This window comes from Camelina sativa, chromosome 17, assembly GCF_030686135.1.
Source record: "Camelina sativa cultivar CO46 ecotype springtype chromosome 17, ASM3068613v1".
In the NCBI taxonomy this organism is placed as follows: Eukaryota; Viridiplantae; Streptophyta; class Magnoliopsida; order Brassicales; family Brassicaceae; genus Camelina; species Camelina sativa.
In genome coordinates this window covers 17,856,615-17,870,478 of record NC_141896.1, presented here as the reverse complement: position 1 = coordinate 17,870,478, position 13,864 = coordinate 17,856,615, and the positions used below count along the sequence as shown (strand labels likewise).

At 39.2% G+C, this 13,864-nt stretch overlaps 5 protein-coding genes across 8 annotated transcripts; 3 read left to right on the top strand and 2 right to left on the bottom strand.

Annotated features, from left to right (window-relative positions):
- The first annotated feature begins 1,007 nt into the window (after positions 1 to 1,007).
- LOC104757070 (uncharacterized) lies at positions 1,008 to 2,610 on the top strand. Its single transcript, XM_010479784.3, has one exon. It carries the CDS (start codon positions 1,344 to 1,346, stop codon positions 2,460 to 2,462), a length of 1,119 nt encoding a protein of 372 aa, XP_010478086.2. The 5' UTR covers positions 1,008 to 1,343; the 3' UTR covers positions 2,463 to 2,610.
- A 338-nt stretch (positions 2,611 to 2,948) lies between these two features.
- On the bottom strand, positions 2,949 to 6,567 carry LOC104759448 (protein NPGR1). Of its 2 annotated transcripts, XM_087494689.1 has the most exons (7): positions 6,179 to 6,567; positions 5,754 to 6,038; positions 5,401 to 5,659; positions 4,139 to 5,310; positions 3,908 to 4,052; positions 3,471 to 3,807; positions 2,949 to 3,300 (listed from the first exon to the last, which is right to left on the bottom strand). In XM_087494689.1, exons 2-6 carry the CDS (start codon positions 5,949 to 5,951, stop codon positions 3,497 to 3,499), a joined length of 2,085 nt encoding a protein of 694 aa, XP_087350815.1. In that variant the 5' UTR covers positions 5,952 to 6,038; positions 6,179 to 6,567; the 3' UTR covers positions 2,949 to 3,300; positions 3,471 to 3,496. The 2 variants fall into 2 exon arrangements, with proteins under 2 accessions (XP_087350815.1, XP_087350816.1); XM_087494690.1 differs by lacking the exons at positions 2,949 to 3,300; positions 3,471 to 3,807; positions 3,908 to 4,052 and having other exon boundaries at positions 4,112 to 5,310; positions 6,179 to 6,475.
- A 467-nt stretch (positions 6,568 to 7,034) lies between these two features.
- LOC104757069 (adenine phosphoribosyltransferase 1, chloroplastic) lies at positions 7,035 to 9,494 on the bottom strand. 3 transcript variants are annotated; one of them, XM_087494691.1, is made up of 7 exons: positions 8,997 to 9,494; positions 8,648 to 8,761; positions 8,432 to 8,542; positions 8,130 to 8,222; positions 7,619 to 7,768; positions 7,408 to 7,466; positions 7,035 to 7,311 (listed from the first exon to the last, which is right to left on the bottom strand). In XM_087494691.1, the coding sequence occupies exons 1-7, from the start codon at positions 9,148 to 9,150 to the stop codon at positions 7,258 to 7,260; spliced, it is 735 nt and encodes a 244-aa protein (XP_087350817.1). In that variant the 5' UTR covers positions 9,151 to 9,494; the 3' UTR covers positions 7,035 to 7,257. The 3 variants fall into 3 exon arrangements, with proteins under 3 accessions (XP_087350817.1, XP_010478084.1, XP_019094247.1); XM_010479782.3 differs by having other exon boundaries at positions 8,648 to 8,767; positions 8,997 to 9,407; XM_019238702.2 differs by having other exon boundaries at positions 8,648 to 8,764; positions 8,997 to 9,407.
- A 258-nt stretch (positions 9,495 to 9,752) lies between these two features.
- Positions 9,753 to 12,082, top strand: LOC104757068 (putative beta-1,4-xylosyltransferase IRX10). The gene is made up of 4 exons (XM_010479781.3): positions 9,753 to 10,145; positions 10,309 to 10,697; positions 10,857 to 11,098; positions 11,296 to 12,082. Exons 1-4 carry the CDS (start codon positions 10,052 to 10,054, stop codon positions 11,807 to 11,809), a joined length of 1,239 nt encoding a protein of 412 aa, XP_010478083.1. The 5' UTR covers positions 9,753 to 10,051; the 3' UTR covers positions 11,810 to 12,082.
- Positions 12,083 to 12,299: 217 nt separating this feature from the next.
- LOC104757067 (uncharacterized) lies at positions 12,300 to 13,591 on the top strand. Its single transcript, XM_010479780.3, has 2 exons — positions 12,300 to 12,589; positions 13,223 to 13,591. The coding sequence occupies exons 1-2, from the start codon at positions 12,443 to 12,445 to the stop codon at positions 13,319 to 13,321; spliced, it is 246 nt and encodes an 81-aa protein (XP_010478082.1). The 5' UTR covers positions 12,300 to 12,442; the 3' UTR covers positions 13,322 to 13,591.
- The last annotated feature ends 273 nt before the right edge of the window (positions 13,592 to 13,864 follow it).

Below are 13,864 nucleotides of genomic sequence, written 5' to 3'. Positions count from 1 at the left end.
TTAAAACAAATAACTTTAATTTTTAAAACAAATACATAGACTTGTATTTTATTTTATTTTTGTCAAACAAATAACTTTTAATAAGTTAAACTATAATGAAACTAAATATTTTGGGGTCAAAATTTTCAGCCTCTCTTGTCGCTAAATTGCTACAATTATTTTGTAGATATTTCTACTACGATTCAAGTTACAATATGTTTGTAGATAAACAATTCCTATTATTTAAAAAAATATTAAGCAACAATTTGTTACGATTAGTCAAGTGCTACCAAATATTTAGTCTCTATATTTATAGTAAATTAGCTACAATTCTAAGCTGTATCTTTTTGTAATTGTTTTCCTACAAAAACTTACAAATTTGCCACAAAATAACCTATCTAAAAATTTGTGACTATTTTGTAATTTCTTGTAGGTAATATTTGTTATAAATGATTTTGTAGCAATTTTTTGTAATTATATAAGCAGTTTTTACTAGTAACGTATACAGAATTATTTTTTAATAAATTGTAATGATTCGAATTTTTACTTTTCCGCAATTCAGATTGAGATTTGAGATCGAGAAAGTAAAAGAGCTGGCAAAACCACCAAAGCGGAACTCTAGAGACGAGAGAGAAAGAGAGAAGAGTACTCCACTCTCTCTCTGTGTGTCGACCAAATATAGGATGTTAAACGGCGAAGTCAGGTTTTTAAGAAAAAAAGGATGACAAAATCAAGACACGTACGAGAAAAGAAGCCCCAGACGTCAACTAAAAAGTCACCACGTGTTTCTCCTTCTCTCCCACCGTTGCATGGAGCAGACAGACGCTGCAACTGCCTCGTGTTACTCCCTAACCCACCAATCACTTAGCCACACCTCTCTAACTATCTCGAAGAAGCAAAGTTGACGCCAATAACGCCTAACACTTCAAAACAAAATAATTTGAAAAAAAGAAGCCCTCGAATATTGTTTTTAAGTACATTGCATGTGGTTAACAAAAACTAAAACTGAAGAGAAAGGTAAAAAAAAACAGAGCCGGGGATAGGTGTTGGCACGCATGACGCCCAGCAACAACACGCGTTGCGGTGACATCCTCTGTGATTGGTGAACCGAACCACATATCCCCAATACCTTCTTGTAAAAACGGCACATTAACTCATTTCCTCACACGTGTCCCTATCCCCAACCCTCACTAACACGTACCCATCCTTCTCTTCCCAAATGTCCTTCTTCCTTAATATTCGCCACTCTCTTATTGGCCCTTCACCTCTTCTTATAACCTTCCCTACCTCATCACATCTCTTTGATCTCTCAACATCTTCTTCTTCTTTGAGTTCTTTTTTAAATCTTCTCCTAGCTTGACGTCATGATAAAGATACTCAATCCTCATTCGCACCATTCTCACTCTACCACAACTCTTAAAACTGCTGAGATCTTGTCTAAATACAGACCCATTGCTCCTAAGCCCGGGACGCCTCGTGTCAACGACGATGACCCTTCTTCCTCTATGTCTCACAAGATCAGCCAATCTCCTTACCTTCGTAACCTCTGGCCTCAGCTTCAAGCGCGGCCTACAAGAACCCGTAAGCGAGGACGAGGTGGGATGGGTCCTTCTTCTCTTGCTATGAAGAGACCGAAGTCGTCATGTGTTTCTTCTCCCACTTCTTCTACCACTACTACTACTACTACTACTACTACGCAACGTGTTATTGGCCCAATTAAAACGCTGTCGTTTCAGGCTTTCACTCATCATGGTTTACCTAACCTCACTCAAGTTGGCTACGCCTTGGAGAATGGTGGCTCTTCTGCTTTGGTGACTCTGCCTCTTCTTCAATGCTCTCCTCCTCCTCTTCCCTCCAAATGCATGGAGCCAGAGATCAAAGGAAAGGGTGTCATTGATCTAAACAAGACGGCTGAAGTAATACAAGAGATAGATTTCTTGAAGCAACTACAAGGACCCATCGTCACAACCACAATCACAACAAGCAGAGTCATATCACCCCAGCCTATAAGGCCGGTTTGCTCAAAGATCAACGTAGCATACATAAACCCACTAACCAACCCATCTCCACTGCCTCAAACCAACAAGAAATCTCAAAGTGAGGTTGAAGAGGAAGTAGAGTCAGACGAATTGCCCTCTGTGATCACAGATTCCAGCAACAGGGTCAGACTCGTGAACTCGGCGTACAAGGAGATGATGGGGCAGCCCGAGTGCTCGTGGCTGGATTCGATGGTGAGAGGGAAGAGGATCTGTGGGGAAGTGATGATCCATTTTTGTGAATCCAAAATTCCGGTGACGACTGAGAATAATGGTTTCTCTTGCTGGGTGAGGATAGAGTGGGAAAGAGAAGGTAAGGAGAAGTACATGCACGCGTTTTGTGATGTTACGAAACTTGCATGTGAGTCCAAAGATTATGTCTTTACGTGGAGGTTTCACGCAACCACGGACCGCAGAGGGACTTGTCAGTCAAGCTGCAACGTTTAGTTTAGGTTTTGGAGTATGTGTGTTACCATCTCTAGTAGTTCTTTAGTGTAATGATATATATATCCTCTATAGACCAATATGTAAATGTCCGTTAGTCATAATTTCTGCTGTTAAAATGCAGTATGAATTAAGAAGAAAAAGTTCCTCGTTTCGGAGTGCATGTTTAATAATCTAAAATGGTTTAATAATCTCTGACGATACAGAACTTTCATTTCTTTGGTAAATGTGACTGAATGTTGTTGTCTACATGACTTGGGCTGGAAGGCTGGGAAGCGTTCATAAACTCAAATTTTACAAGTGCTAAAACGGCACAACGTTTCATGAGCTTGACTGCTTGAGGAAGAAAACCTTTTGTTTTAAATCTGTTTGCGTCTTTGAGGAAAACTGTAAAGTAGAATACTTAAAATCTTACAATCTTGAACCAAGTTTAGGTTAGGAGCACCGCTTTAATTATGTGTGGCGAAGTTTAGGAGTACTGACATCACATTTACAAGAGAAAAATGGCTGAAAGATTTATTTCTATCATCGCACTTATATTAGCAGTTTAGTCATGTAACTAATAATTTTGTTTACTTCCCAAAAACAAAACTTCCAAAATTTATCAAACAAAGTACTGGACCGGTATAGGTCCAGGTTGCAGGTCTCGCTGCAGAGTAAGGGAACCGCCAATACGCAATTGTTCCCAATAGAAAATAGGTGGTCTATTAGAATTATGCGGCTTAGATCTTACTATCAAGTATCAATGCAACGTAGATGAGGTGAGACTTGGTTTCCAAACAGATCTTACACTGAATACTATCGGTGAGTAATCGTGGTATTCTTTTACCTAAGGAAGTGCCTGAGACATAAGGTAGATTTGTGAGATAACCCTTCAAAATTGGTAGCTGTTCTTACATTACCATGATACCATCCAACAAACTAGAACTTCAAGTTTATTTATCAAATGCTTTCAAGTCAAGTATCTGCCACTCTGCAACCTTATTTAGAGGCCCGAGAGGATTTTGTTACCTGTTTTCACTTAGCTTGCCCGCACGTCAAGTGAAACTCTGTACTGGAGCCGATAGTTCTAGTTCATATGCAGCTTGGTAAAATTCTGCAGCTTGCTGTGACAAACCTTGCATTTTGGCAACGTGCCCAAGCTTCATCCACGCATCATGATTTCTCGGGTCTAATCTTAAGGCATTCATGAGGAAACTTTTAGCGGTTGGAAGTGATTCACCTCCGGATGTCATCATAACCTCTGCTATAGAAACAATGCTGGGCACGTGATCTGGATCGATTGAGAGCGAGAGGAAGAAGGACACTAGAGCTTCTTCATGAAGTGATTTAGCTTCTAGACACAAACCTGTCCCAACCATTAGATGCAAATGTATTGAGCTTCTTATCTATGCGAAAATATTATGAATGTAATTAATGCGTTCGTTAATGGCTGCTTTTCTCTATACCTGTTTCATTCCAGCCTCTGGGAGAATAATAGCACATGGATCTTGCCTTCTCGAGACATGTTTCTGCATCTGACCATGAACCTAGCTTTCCGTAGACGGAGGCCAGCTCTTGCCAAGCTTCCGTTTCACATTTCTTAAGCAAAATCTGGGAACAGAGAATAAGATTAGTCAGAGATATCACAGAATTCACAGAATATGTTTCTTTCATATTATGAAACCCAAACTAGGTACCTCAGATTGTTCAGATTTATCCTGCGCCCGTATTAGGCCCAGCAAGCTGCTGCATGTCTTCAAGGCCTGCTTAGGTTGTTCTTGAGCCATCTGAAGCACAATTTTCAACTTCAGAAGCTCTAACTTTTCAATGTCACCAGCCTCTTCCATGGTGAAGTCCAGAATAGATTCAGCATCCTTAAGCCGTTTCTCCGCTGAAAGGACACAAGCTAAATGTTTCCATCCTTTAGTTGAACCTCCTCCCACCATACTAGAATACTCAACCGCACCATCCAAAGCCGCCTGAACATTTCTTTGAACTGCATTCTCAAAGCTTAGGTTATATATAATGTCCGGTTCCGGATTATCCTTGGCCCTCTTTGCTGCTTCATTTAGTGATAACAGAGTCTTTTTCTGAAGGAAAACCCGTTCAGAGTCTAATTTGGAACTTCTTGCAGTGTTTCCATAGCATACACCAAGGAACCTGTGTGCTTGGCTGAACAGATGTTCACTCTGATTGTTTGCCAAGTCGAGCAGCTTCTGAGCAAAATTGATGCCATCCCTTGAGTGTTTTGGATCTTTAGAGCACAGCTTTGCTCCAAACAATAACCAAGGAACGTGTGGTATCTGTCTGGATTCAGAAGGGCCTAGGGACATCTTTAATAGATTAATGGCTGCTTTATCAATCCCTGCAGCACTGTAACAAAGGGAGAGAAGGTACCATCTCTCCCCACGGGTGTAAACACCCGGAAGAATCTGCTCTAGATAGTTCGCTAACACTTCAAACTGCCCAGTCATTGAAAGAGCGTAAGTGAGATGATCCATGAGTTCTGGATCCCACTGTATGTCCCCAACCACCATCTTCTTTACAAGTAACATCAGTAACACAATTGCTTCCTCGATGTTGTCTTTTGGGCATGCCTCAACACTCCCGTACAGCAAAATCAAAGCCAAGGATTTCTGCGTAACAGCTAACCTTTGGGGATCCAAATTCCAAGGTCTGGATAAAGCACGGCGATATGAAGCAATAGTTTCATGATGATTCCCTGCTTTAGTCCACAGTAAAGGAAGCAATTCGAGGGCCTTCTGAAAAATGTCCTGCAGTTTAGAGAATCCGTTGATACCATCAGGCATGCCACTTGGCAATGCAGATTCAACCACGTCAAGTATTATTTTGCATTCCTCCGCAGCCTCTGGTAAAACAGCAGAACAATGTTACTAGCTATAGATTCCAATGCAACAAAAATCTGAAGAGCACCAGAGTTAAAATATTCCATACGTACCTTTGTAAGAGCCGAGTTCCTCAAGTGATCTAGCTTTAAGCAAGATTGCTTCAAGAAGTAAACTAACAGAATGCATTGACATTGAGGTGGGAGGCACAATAAGAGGTTTGGAGCGTGGTTTACATGGACGAGTTCTCTCAACAATGGCTTTGATTATCCTTGGAGTTAAGACCTTAATATCAATCCCCTTAAACACCTGAAGCGCTGCATCAAAATTACCTCTCTGATATTCAAGTCTCCCCAACAAAGCCCTAGCTTCCTAACAACACACGAATACCACAAAATTAAAAAAAATCAAACATCAAGATAGTTCCAATTAAAACTGATAACATGAGTAGGCTAAACAAACACACCTCATAGTTGAGTGAGAGAGCTTCCTTTAGAGTCGATTCAGCTTCGTCAACTTGAATATCATCGAGTTTGGAATCCCAATCGCCTCCTGCAGTTCGAGAAGAAAGTCCACTAGCTGAGAAATCTCTTGTAGCTAGGGATTCCGGCGAGCCAGGCTGGTCCTCGAACCGGAATTGTTCGCCTGAACAAGCACACAACATCTTCTCCTCCTCCTCCTCCTCCTCACAAAACGCAGATAATGCGATGAATAGATTTACAGATCTACGCTGCTTTTATCATCAGCTTCACTATGGGAAAATCAAAATAAACAGAAACATGTGTTATTCAGAAATCAAACCACAAATCCTTGTTGCTTTCGCATAATGAAACGCTAAACGCTATAGTGAAAACGAGGTTAAGAAGGGAAGCAAAAGGGAAAGAAGCTTACATGAAAATGGGGGAAGGAGAAGACAATTAGCGACAACGAGAAACGCGAATCGTAGCAGAAGCAGCCATGAAAGCAGATTTTGATAAGGAAGTAGTAGTAGTAACTTGAGCTTTGTTGTTTGGGGGTGGGGGTTGTAACTAAAATCCAAAATCCTCGAATTAGTTAAATCGATTTAGTCAGAGAGAAGATCCGAAATCGATGAAGGGTCCTTAGTCATTTTGCAGTGTGTGTTACTGTGTTGTTCATGTCAATGTTAGCAGCAAAAGCCAGCCAGCACCCAGCAGCAACCTACGCTGTGATTTTTATTTTTGTGTTTTATTTTTATTTTTTAAGGTAATTTTGAATTTTTGTCTTTTGGTCCACATTTTATCTGTTTTCAACTAAAGCACGCTTTAAACATTCCCAAAATACCCTATTCTTATAGTAGTAAATTAATAATGTAGTGTTATATGAAACGTAAAAATGGGGAGAGAGACAAGTAACGCAAGATTGAGAGGGGATGAATGATTTTATTTCTTTCGAACCAGTATTGATTGAATTGAGATTATTTTTTGGTTGGACACAGATTGAGTGGTACTGGTACACATAATATATAGATATATCACGACTTCAAATTTGAGATGCATGTGAAAAAAAAACATCATTATCTATATACTAATCTGTGACATAGATAAAATATATAGTTACACTGAAGTACTAAACTAATAATCAAGTTCTACTGACGGCCACGGACGAGCATTGTGTACATAGGGAGTAAGAAGTAGTAACATGCGAGGTGCGAAACTTGAAAGAAGAATTGAGTTACTAAAATCTTAATCCCCTGCTCGAGTTTCCCTCATTAGAACTTGATTCTGTATTAATTAAACCCATAACACCTTATTATTAATTGGGGTTTTTATTGGTTCAACAAACGGAACTGCAATCGAATCCTGACATTCAAATGCCAATTTTCTAGTCTGAGCCGATTATGATAATTTTGAAACAACATGGATCAAATCCCAAGTAAAATGTCTCACCATACATGAAAAATAGAACCAACACTTGATCCAATCAATAATCCCCCTTTAGGTTTCTTCTTGTTAAGCCGAGCTTACAAGAACAAATAGCGGCGTCTCTCCTAGTTTATCCTTTCCCTTCAAAAACATTACAGCCACATACACCTCTTTGTAAGCAAATAAGTGTGAGAGACTGGAAGCAGATAGAGAAAAAAAGAGATAACGAAGCTAAACCTTAAGCTCTGGTAACTCAATTACGCAAGCACACTCAACAATCTTCACTCCTACTCGCTCTGCAAACACACAACCAAGTTGCAGGAGTGAGAGAGAGAGAGAGAGAGAGAGAGAGAAAGAGTCAAAAGTTTAACAGAAACATTTTGTGATTACGGACTTGAGCTGCGTTATCAAAAGGATAAACTGATCTACTTCTCAATATTGCACTTACCAAGTAGTCGGATTGCAGCAGCGAGAGTCCCTCCCGTGGCAATAAGGTCATCTATGATAATAGCACGCTCACCAGGCTCTACTGCACCTACATGCATCTCAATCTTATCTGTTCCATACTCCAACGAATACTCCTCTGAAATAACCTTCCCTATTAAAGAAACCAAAAATCATTAGGCATAGAATTTACTTACAAGGATAATTTGGCACTGCTCAACAAGTCTCTAAATGACTTAACACCTTTTTCGTAATTGGTCAACATAAACAACTTAGACACCATGGATATGTAACCAAAAAAACCCACTCAAGCTACTGGGAGTTACCACAAAGATATATGATCTAGCAAATGAGCAGCATCATAGAGTAATCGAAGCCATAGATAGGAAGATAAAAGTCACCTTACTCAAGTCCGAGATACTAACAATTGTAAACTTAGAGCTAACTGAGACAGTTTGATGTAACTAGATATTAGAACAGCAAGTCACACTAGAAGAAAGAAAAGAAAAAAATACCAGGCAACTTCTTGGGCTTCCTCATGGGAACAAATTTGGCACCAATAGCCAACGCAATAGGAGGGCCAAAAATGAAACCTCTAGCTTCAACACCTGCATTCACCACAACATCCTCCATTTAAGTAAGAGTGAAAAAAAATATCATCCACCAATTCATTAATATACCAGAGATACAAACTTCCATTTTAAAGTAACAAACTCAGAATTTAAACAAAGGCCAATATAAGACCAATTAAAAAAAGCAACTAATCTTGGTACTTGGAATTATCAATGGACCAAAACAGACCACACAAAAGAGTTACCTGCAACAACAGATATGTCTTTGTCTTTGTATCTCTCAACAAACAAAGCAATGGTATCCTTAAAGGCCTCAGTGTCGAGAAGAAGCGTCGTTATGTCCTGAAACATGATCCCTGCGAAAATATAATCCAATCCAGAGAAACAAAAACTTACAATTAAGATCACAACTCAGATGAAGACTAAGAGACGATAATTGCTATAAGTAACAAGAAGAGAACCTGGTTTAGGGAAGTCGGGGATGACTCTAATGGAAGAAGCGATCTTGGCGATTCTCGGATCTTGCACATCTTCAGTCGCCATTTCACTGTCCCGACTCGCTGATGCTGCTGCTGCTGCTACTTTAAGCACAATACTCGGCGTCAGATTTGTAAAAACACACACAGACACAGACCTAAGACTCGAATGAGAAAACAGTGATGACAAAAATGACCAATTTATCCCAAAAATGATTTCCCGTTTTGACGTATTTGCCCCACCCAATCAAAAAAATATCCTTCTTTTTCCAAAAGAAAACAAAAACGTTTTTTTTTTTAAATGAAATAAAAGAGGTGGTGGGGTCGGGTCTACCTGCGGAGGAGAAGAGGCGGAGGGAGTTGGTAGAACGGTGACTTGAGAGGCGGATCGAAGGAGGAGCACGGTGGTGGTTGTTGAGAAGACGAGGGACAGAAGGAGCAAGTGAGAGACGATGAGAGACAAGTAGTGGAGAAATTATTGTTTGCATTTTCTTTGGAACTGAGAGAGATCTTTAAAAAGGAATGTACCAATTGGAGACGGAATAAATTGAACAAGCGCCGTGATCAATGATGCCTATTGAGGTCTAAAGTCTAAACCAACCTAACAACTCATGTCACTCAGCCATTGACTTTTCTACTTGATTCTTCATAGAAAATTTGTCATAACCAATCTTTTTGATTCTTTTTAATTTGATGACAAACTAATAAGTTTAGTGTACCACACTGTATTATGATCTGATCTCCCAACATTCCATATGTATGATCTTTGTTTATATAATTAGATTGAATATCAAAGTATATTGTCCAGTCTATTTTTGCCAGTTTAAAAGTTAAATTTTAGACTACAATTTTCCTCAATTTATGTTAGCAGCCATTGTAGTCTCTAGCAGCCATTGGGAGAAAATTATGTTAGCATAGCAGCCATTGGGAGATAATCAAAGAGAATAATAAGCACACAAATCTTAGCATCCTCATTGTGATGTCTAATGGGCCACTTAATGTCAATCAGGCCCTAATAATGGACATTAACTTAGCCCATGATGGAACCGCGCGTTTTGACTTTGTGACGTCGTGAACCACTTTTACCTCCGTGTCTGTCTGGTCGTTGAATTGGAAAGTACAACACAAGCAAATTCTTGAGACACTTGTCTGTGACTTGAAGCTATTTATTTCCCCTAAATTTCGTTTTCCATCTTCTTCTTGATGTTTCGTTTTCAGAAATTCGCATCTTCCTTATGAATAAAAAAACCCTAAAACCTAATCCCGAAGTAAACTCGTCAACCACTGCGCCCATGACCTCCCAACGATACTCTTCCCTTATATGCTTCCTCTTCCTTCTTCTCTCTTCTTCGATCCAACCATTACCCGACCCACACATCTCCGTCGGATATGAAGATTCGCTCTTCCCTCTCCGCCATTATCCTTTTCCTCTTCTTCTCCGCTTCTTCCGCTGAACAAACCCTTCGGACAGAGCGAATCTCAGGTACAACTTTGGAATGTGATTAATCACTAGTTTTTTAGTCAAATTTATTTGAAATGTGTTGTGTTCCTTTACAAATTGGTTTATGTTATATTGTATATAAGCAATTTTGATTTGCTGTGTTAAGAGAGAGCTCAACAAAAAGGTTTTTTTTGTTAAAATGCAGGAAGTGCTGGTGATGTTTTAGAGGATAATCCAGTTGGAAAGCTTAAGGTTTATGTATACGAGCTTCCAAGCAAGTACAATAAGAAATTACTTCAAAAGGATCCTAGATGTCTTACACACATGTTTGCTGCTGAGATTTTTATGCATAGGTTTCTATTATCTAGTCCTGTTCGAACGCGTAATCCTGATGAAGCTGATTGGTTTTACACTCCTATTTACCCTACTTGTGATCTCACTCCTACGGGTTTGCCATTGCCTTTTAAATCTCCGCGTATGATGAGAAGTGCCATACAGCTAGTCTCGTCAAATTGGCCTTATTGGAATCGGACTGAAGGTGCTGATCACTTCTTTGTTGTGCCCCATGACTTTGGAGCTTGCTTCCACTATCAGGTAGATCTCTTTGATCTAACAATGTACATGATTATTAGCTTAAAGTTAGCTGTTGTGTCATCATCACACTAGTGCTTATGATTTGTATTTCTTAAGATTGTAGAATAGTCCAATGATTTGATTTGTGTGGGAATTGAAGATTTAATATACATTGAACAGGAGGAAAAAGCCATTGAAAGAGGGATTCTTCCGCTACTCCAGCGAGCAACTTTGGTTCAGACATTTGGTCAGAGGAACCATGTGTGTTTGGACGAAGGCTCTATCACTATTCCTCCTTTTGCACCTCCACAGAAGATGCAGGCCCATCTTATTCCTCCAGATATTCCACGTTCTATCTTTGTCTACTTCCGTGGTTTGTTCTACGATGTTAACAACGACCCAGAAGGTGGCTATTATGCAAGGTACACATTTTGTAGACTTGTAAAACTCTCAAGTGATGGGGTTTCACTAGTCTTACATATATTTTTTCAACTTGAAAAATCAATAGTATCATACAATAAAAGAAGCACGTATACATTCCTCATTAGGAACTAAGTCAAAGTAAGATTATATCAAGTTGTTTTGGAATTTACTGAATGAAACTTCTCTCTTTGTACAGAGGTGCAAGAGCAGCGGTGTGGGAGAATTTTAAGAACAACCCTCTGTTCGACATCTCAACAGATCACCCGACGACATACTACGAAGACATGCAAAGAGCCATCTTCTGTCTATGTCCTCTAGGGTGGGCACCATGGAGCCCGAGGTTAGTTGAAGCGGTTGTGTTTGGGTGCATTCCAGTTATCATAGCGGACGACATAGTACTGCCTTTCGCAGACGCCATCCCTTGGGAAGAAATAGGAGTCTTTGTTGCCGAGAAAGATGTTCCTGAGCTAGACACGATCCTAACGTCAATACCAACAGAAGTGATCCTCAGAAAACAGAGACTCCTCGCAAATCCTTCGATGAAACGAGCCATGCTTTTCCCTCAACCAGCACAACCAGGGGATGCATTCCATCAGATACTTAACGGGTTAGGTAGGAAGTTACCCCATGACAAAAGCATATACCTGAAGGCAGGTGAGAAGGCACTGAACTGGACTGCTGGTCCGACTGGTGACCTTAAACCTTGGTAAACTCAAAGAAAAAGAGAGAGAGAGAGAGAGTTATGTCTTGTTATGTTTCTTGGGTTTGACCTTAGAGTTATTTCTGAGATGAGGGCATATGTTGTTGCCTTTCTCTAGCACTTACGAAAACATTAGAAGTCCTCCGTGTGGATTATTTTTGTAGATAGCATTTTTACTCGAGTTACCAAATTGGATGTATTTCGTAGACGTTGATCATTATACTGTATCCCCACTCTTTGTTGTCTTCACATTGTCAATCCACCTTTTACTTTTTATCTTCAATCATGTAAAATTGTAAAGTACTATCAGTGTCCAATAAACCCCAAAGGTTGTCGGAACAAACATGTGGCATATTTCTTTGTTTTTGTGTGTGAATGGAATTATAATATTACGAAAAACAAACTAATAATACAGAAAATTATTTTTCTGTATTATAATAATACAAAAAAACCAATAATACAGAAACTAGTAAAAGGTTAAATAATACTAGAATTATTTGAAAAATTGTAAAGCTCGTAGATGGAAATGGGCCTATAGTCTACTAAAAATAATGGGCTCATCGAGGGAAATCTGAAAACTAATCTCGAAGAAACATTTGCTTTGTGTGTGTGTGAGAGAGAGAGAGAGAGGAGAGAGGCGGCGATGGGAGGAGGAATGGGTGCGTTTTGGGGAACTAGGGTGATGGAACTAGTGAAGAAGCACGATTCCGGTGGTCTTCTTTGGAAGCGAATCAAGCTTACACCTACTCGTAAAGCCAATGCCAAAACTCGCCTCCGTCGCGTTTGGCAGGTACTCTCCTTTTCCCATCTTTTAGGGTTTTGGTCTCCCATTTTTCCTACTCTTATCTATATTCGTGATCGATGTGTTTTTTTTTTTTACCTGCCAAGCATGGATTAGTATAAGGACTGTGTATGTTTCTTGAGAAAATGTTGGTGGGTTCATTTCTAAATTACGAGTTTTTCATTTGCAAAAATTGTTTTGAGGCATTGTTCAGTTTTGTGTGATGTGGTTTCCTCAGATTTGATTAGTTGTATTGAGTTATATGGACAAACTCAATTGTGTATTTTGTGAATTTTACTTATGCTTCTAAAGATTTTGTTCTTGTTTTTGATAGGCCTTGGGAACTAGGAGTTGATGTAATAATAGTGAATCAAAAGTAGAAACATTTAGTGTTTGCATACCTATCAAAACATTCAAATTCTTGGAATTCATTTTTCCTTGTCCATCTCTCAATATGCTTGTGTTGTACTTTTTGGTAAAGCTTGTCGATCTGAGCTTGTATTTGGTGATTTTGAGCTCAAACCAACATGTTTGTCAATAGCCATAAATTTATAAATAAAAAAGAAGTTCAACTCAATCCTCTTGTATCTTTGTCGACACAAATATTGTTTTTAATAGTTTTTTTCTGGGAGTCTCTTGCAGAATGAGGCTGTTCTAAGGGCGTGTGGTGAATCAGATGCACCAAATCCGCCGGGAGCTAGCAACACAAAAAGCTGTAGCAGTGGTTTGAAAAAGAATTAAGGCGGAAGTGAAGCTAGAAACATGGTCGGTAGTTTGTAATCGTAGATCAAGTCTCTGTCTTTTCCTGATTTAACAAAAAAATAATAGCAGAGGTTGGTTTTACATGTTGAATCTTGTGTTGTTGGGTTTATTGGTTTTACATGTTGAATCTGCAACGGGTTTAGCAAAAAAGCAGAGCCACCCCAGACCAAAGCCGAACATGAGATTTGAGTATTGTTACCTTTTTATTGCTTTTTTTGTCACAAAGAAAGTTGTTCGTCAGGTGCTCAATTACTTGCTCTTGGCAACTCAATTTAATCCTTAACCTCGATGTCCCTTAGTTATATAGACTGACTACACTGTCACTGTGGGTTCAATACCAGAATTTTGGTTTAGCTATTCGAGAGCCTTATCTTCAAATCTTGTTGAAAAGCTAAAAGTATATTTCAACCATAATATTATCAAGTTACCACTTTTTATGTATCCTTTTTCAAAAAAAAAAAAAAATACAATTAAAGCAGAAACGTTAATTTTTAAATACCACTACAATACTCATTTTTTAAC

Coding starts and splice junctions, on each gene's coding strand:
- LOC104757068 (XM_010479781.3), top strand. CDS start 10,052: ATGAAGATTCGCTCTTCCCTCTCCGCCATTATCCTTTTCCTCTTCTTC. Junction 10,146..10,308: donor TCGGACAGAGCGAATCTCAG/GTACAACTTTGG, acceptor GTTAAAATGCAG/GAAGTGCTGGTGATGTTTTA. Junction 11,099..11,295: donor GAAGGTGGCTATTATGCAAG/GTACACATTTTG, acceptor CTCTTTGTACAG/AGGTGCAAGAGCAGCGGTGT.
- LOC104757069 (XM_010479782.3), bottom strand. CDS start 9,150: ATGCAAACAATAATTTCTCCACTACTTGTCTCTCATCGTCTCTCACTT. Junction 8,768..8,996: donor CCGCCTCTTCTCCTCCGCAG/GTAGACCCGACC, acceptor TTGTGCTTAAAG/TAGCAGCAGCAGCAGCATCA. Junction 7,769..8,129: donor GAAGCCCAAGAAGTTGCCTG/GTATTTTTTTCT, acceptor TTTCTTTAATAG/GGAAGGTTATTTCAGAGGAG.
- LOC104757070 (XM_010479784.3), top strand. CDS start 1,344: ATGATAAAGATACTCAATCCTCATTCGCACCATTCTCACTCTACCACA.
- LOC104759448 (XM_087494689.1), bottom strand. CDS start 5,951: ATGTTGTGTGCTTGTTCAGGCGAACAATTCCGGTTCGAGGACCAGCCT. Junction 5,311..5,400: donor GGAACTCGGCTCTTACAAAG/GTACGTATGGAA, acceptor CTGTTTTACCAG/AGGCTGCGGAGGAATGCAAA. Junction 3,808..3,907: donor CAGAGGCTGGAATGAAACAG/GTATAGAGAAAA, acceptor TGGTTGGGACAG/GTTTGTGTCTAGAAGCTAAA.
- LOC104757067 (XM_010479780.3), top strand. CDS start 12,443: ATGGGAGGAGGAATGGGTGCGTTTTGGGGAACTAGGGTGATGGAACTA. Junction 12,590..13,222: donor GCCTCCGTCGCGTTTGGCAG/GTACTCTCCTTT, acceptor AGTCTCTTGCAG/AATGAGGCTGTTCTAAGGGC.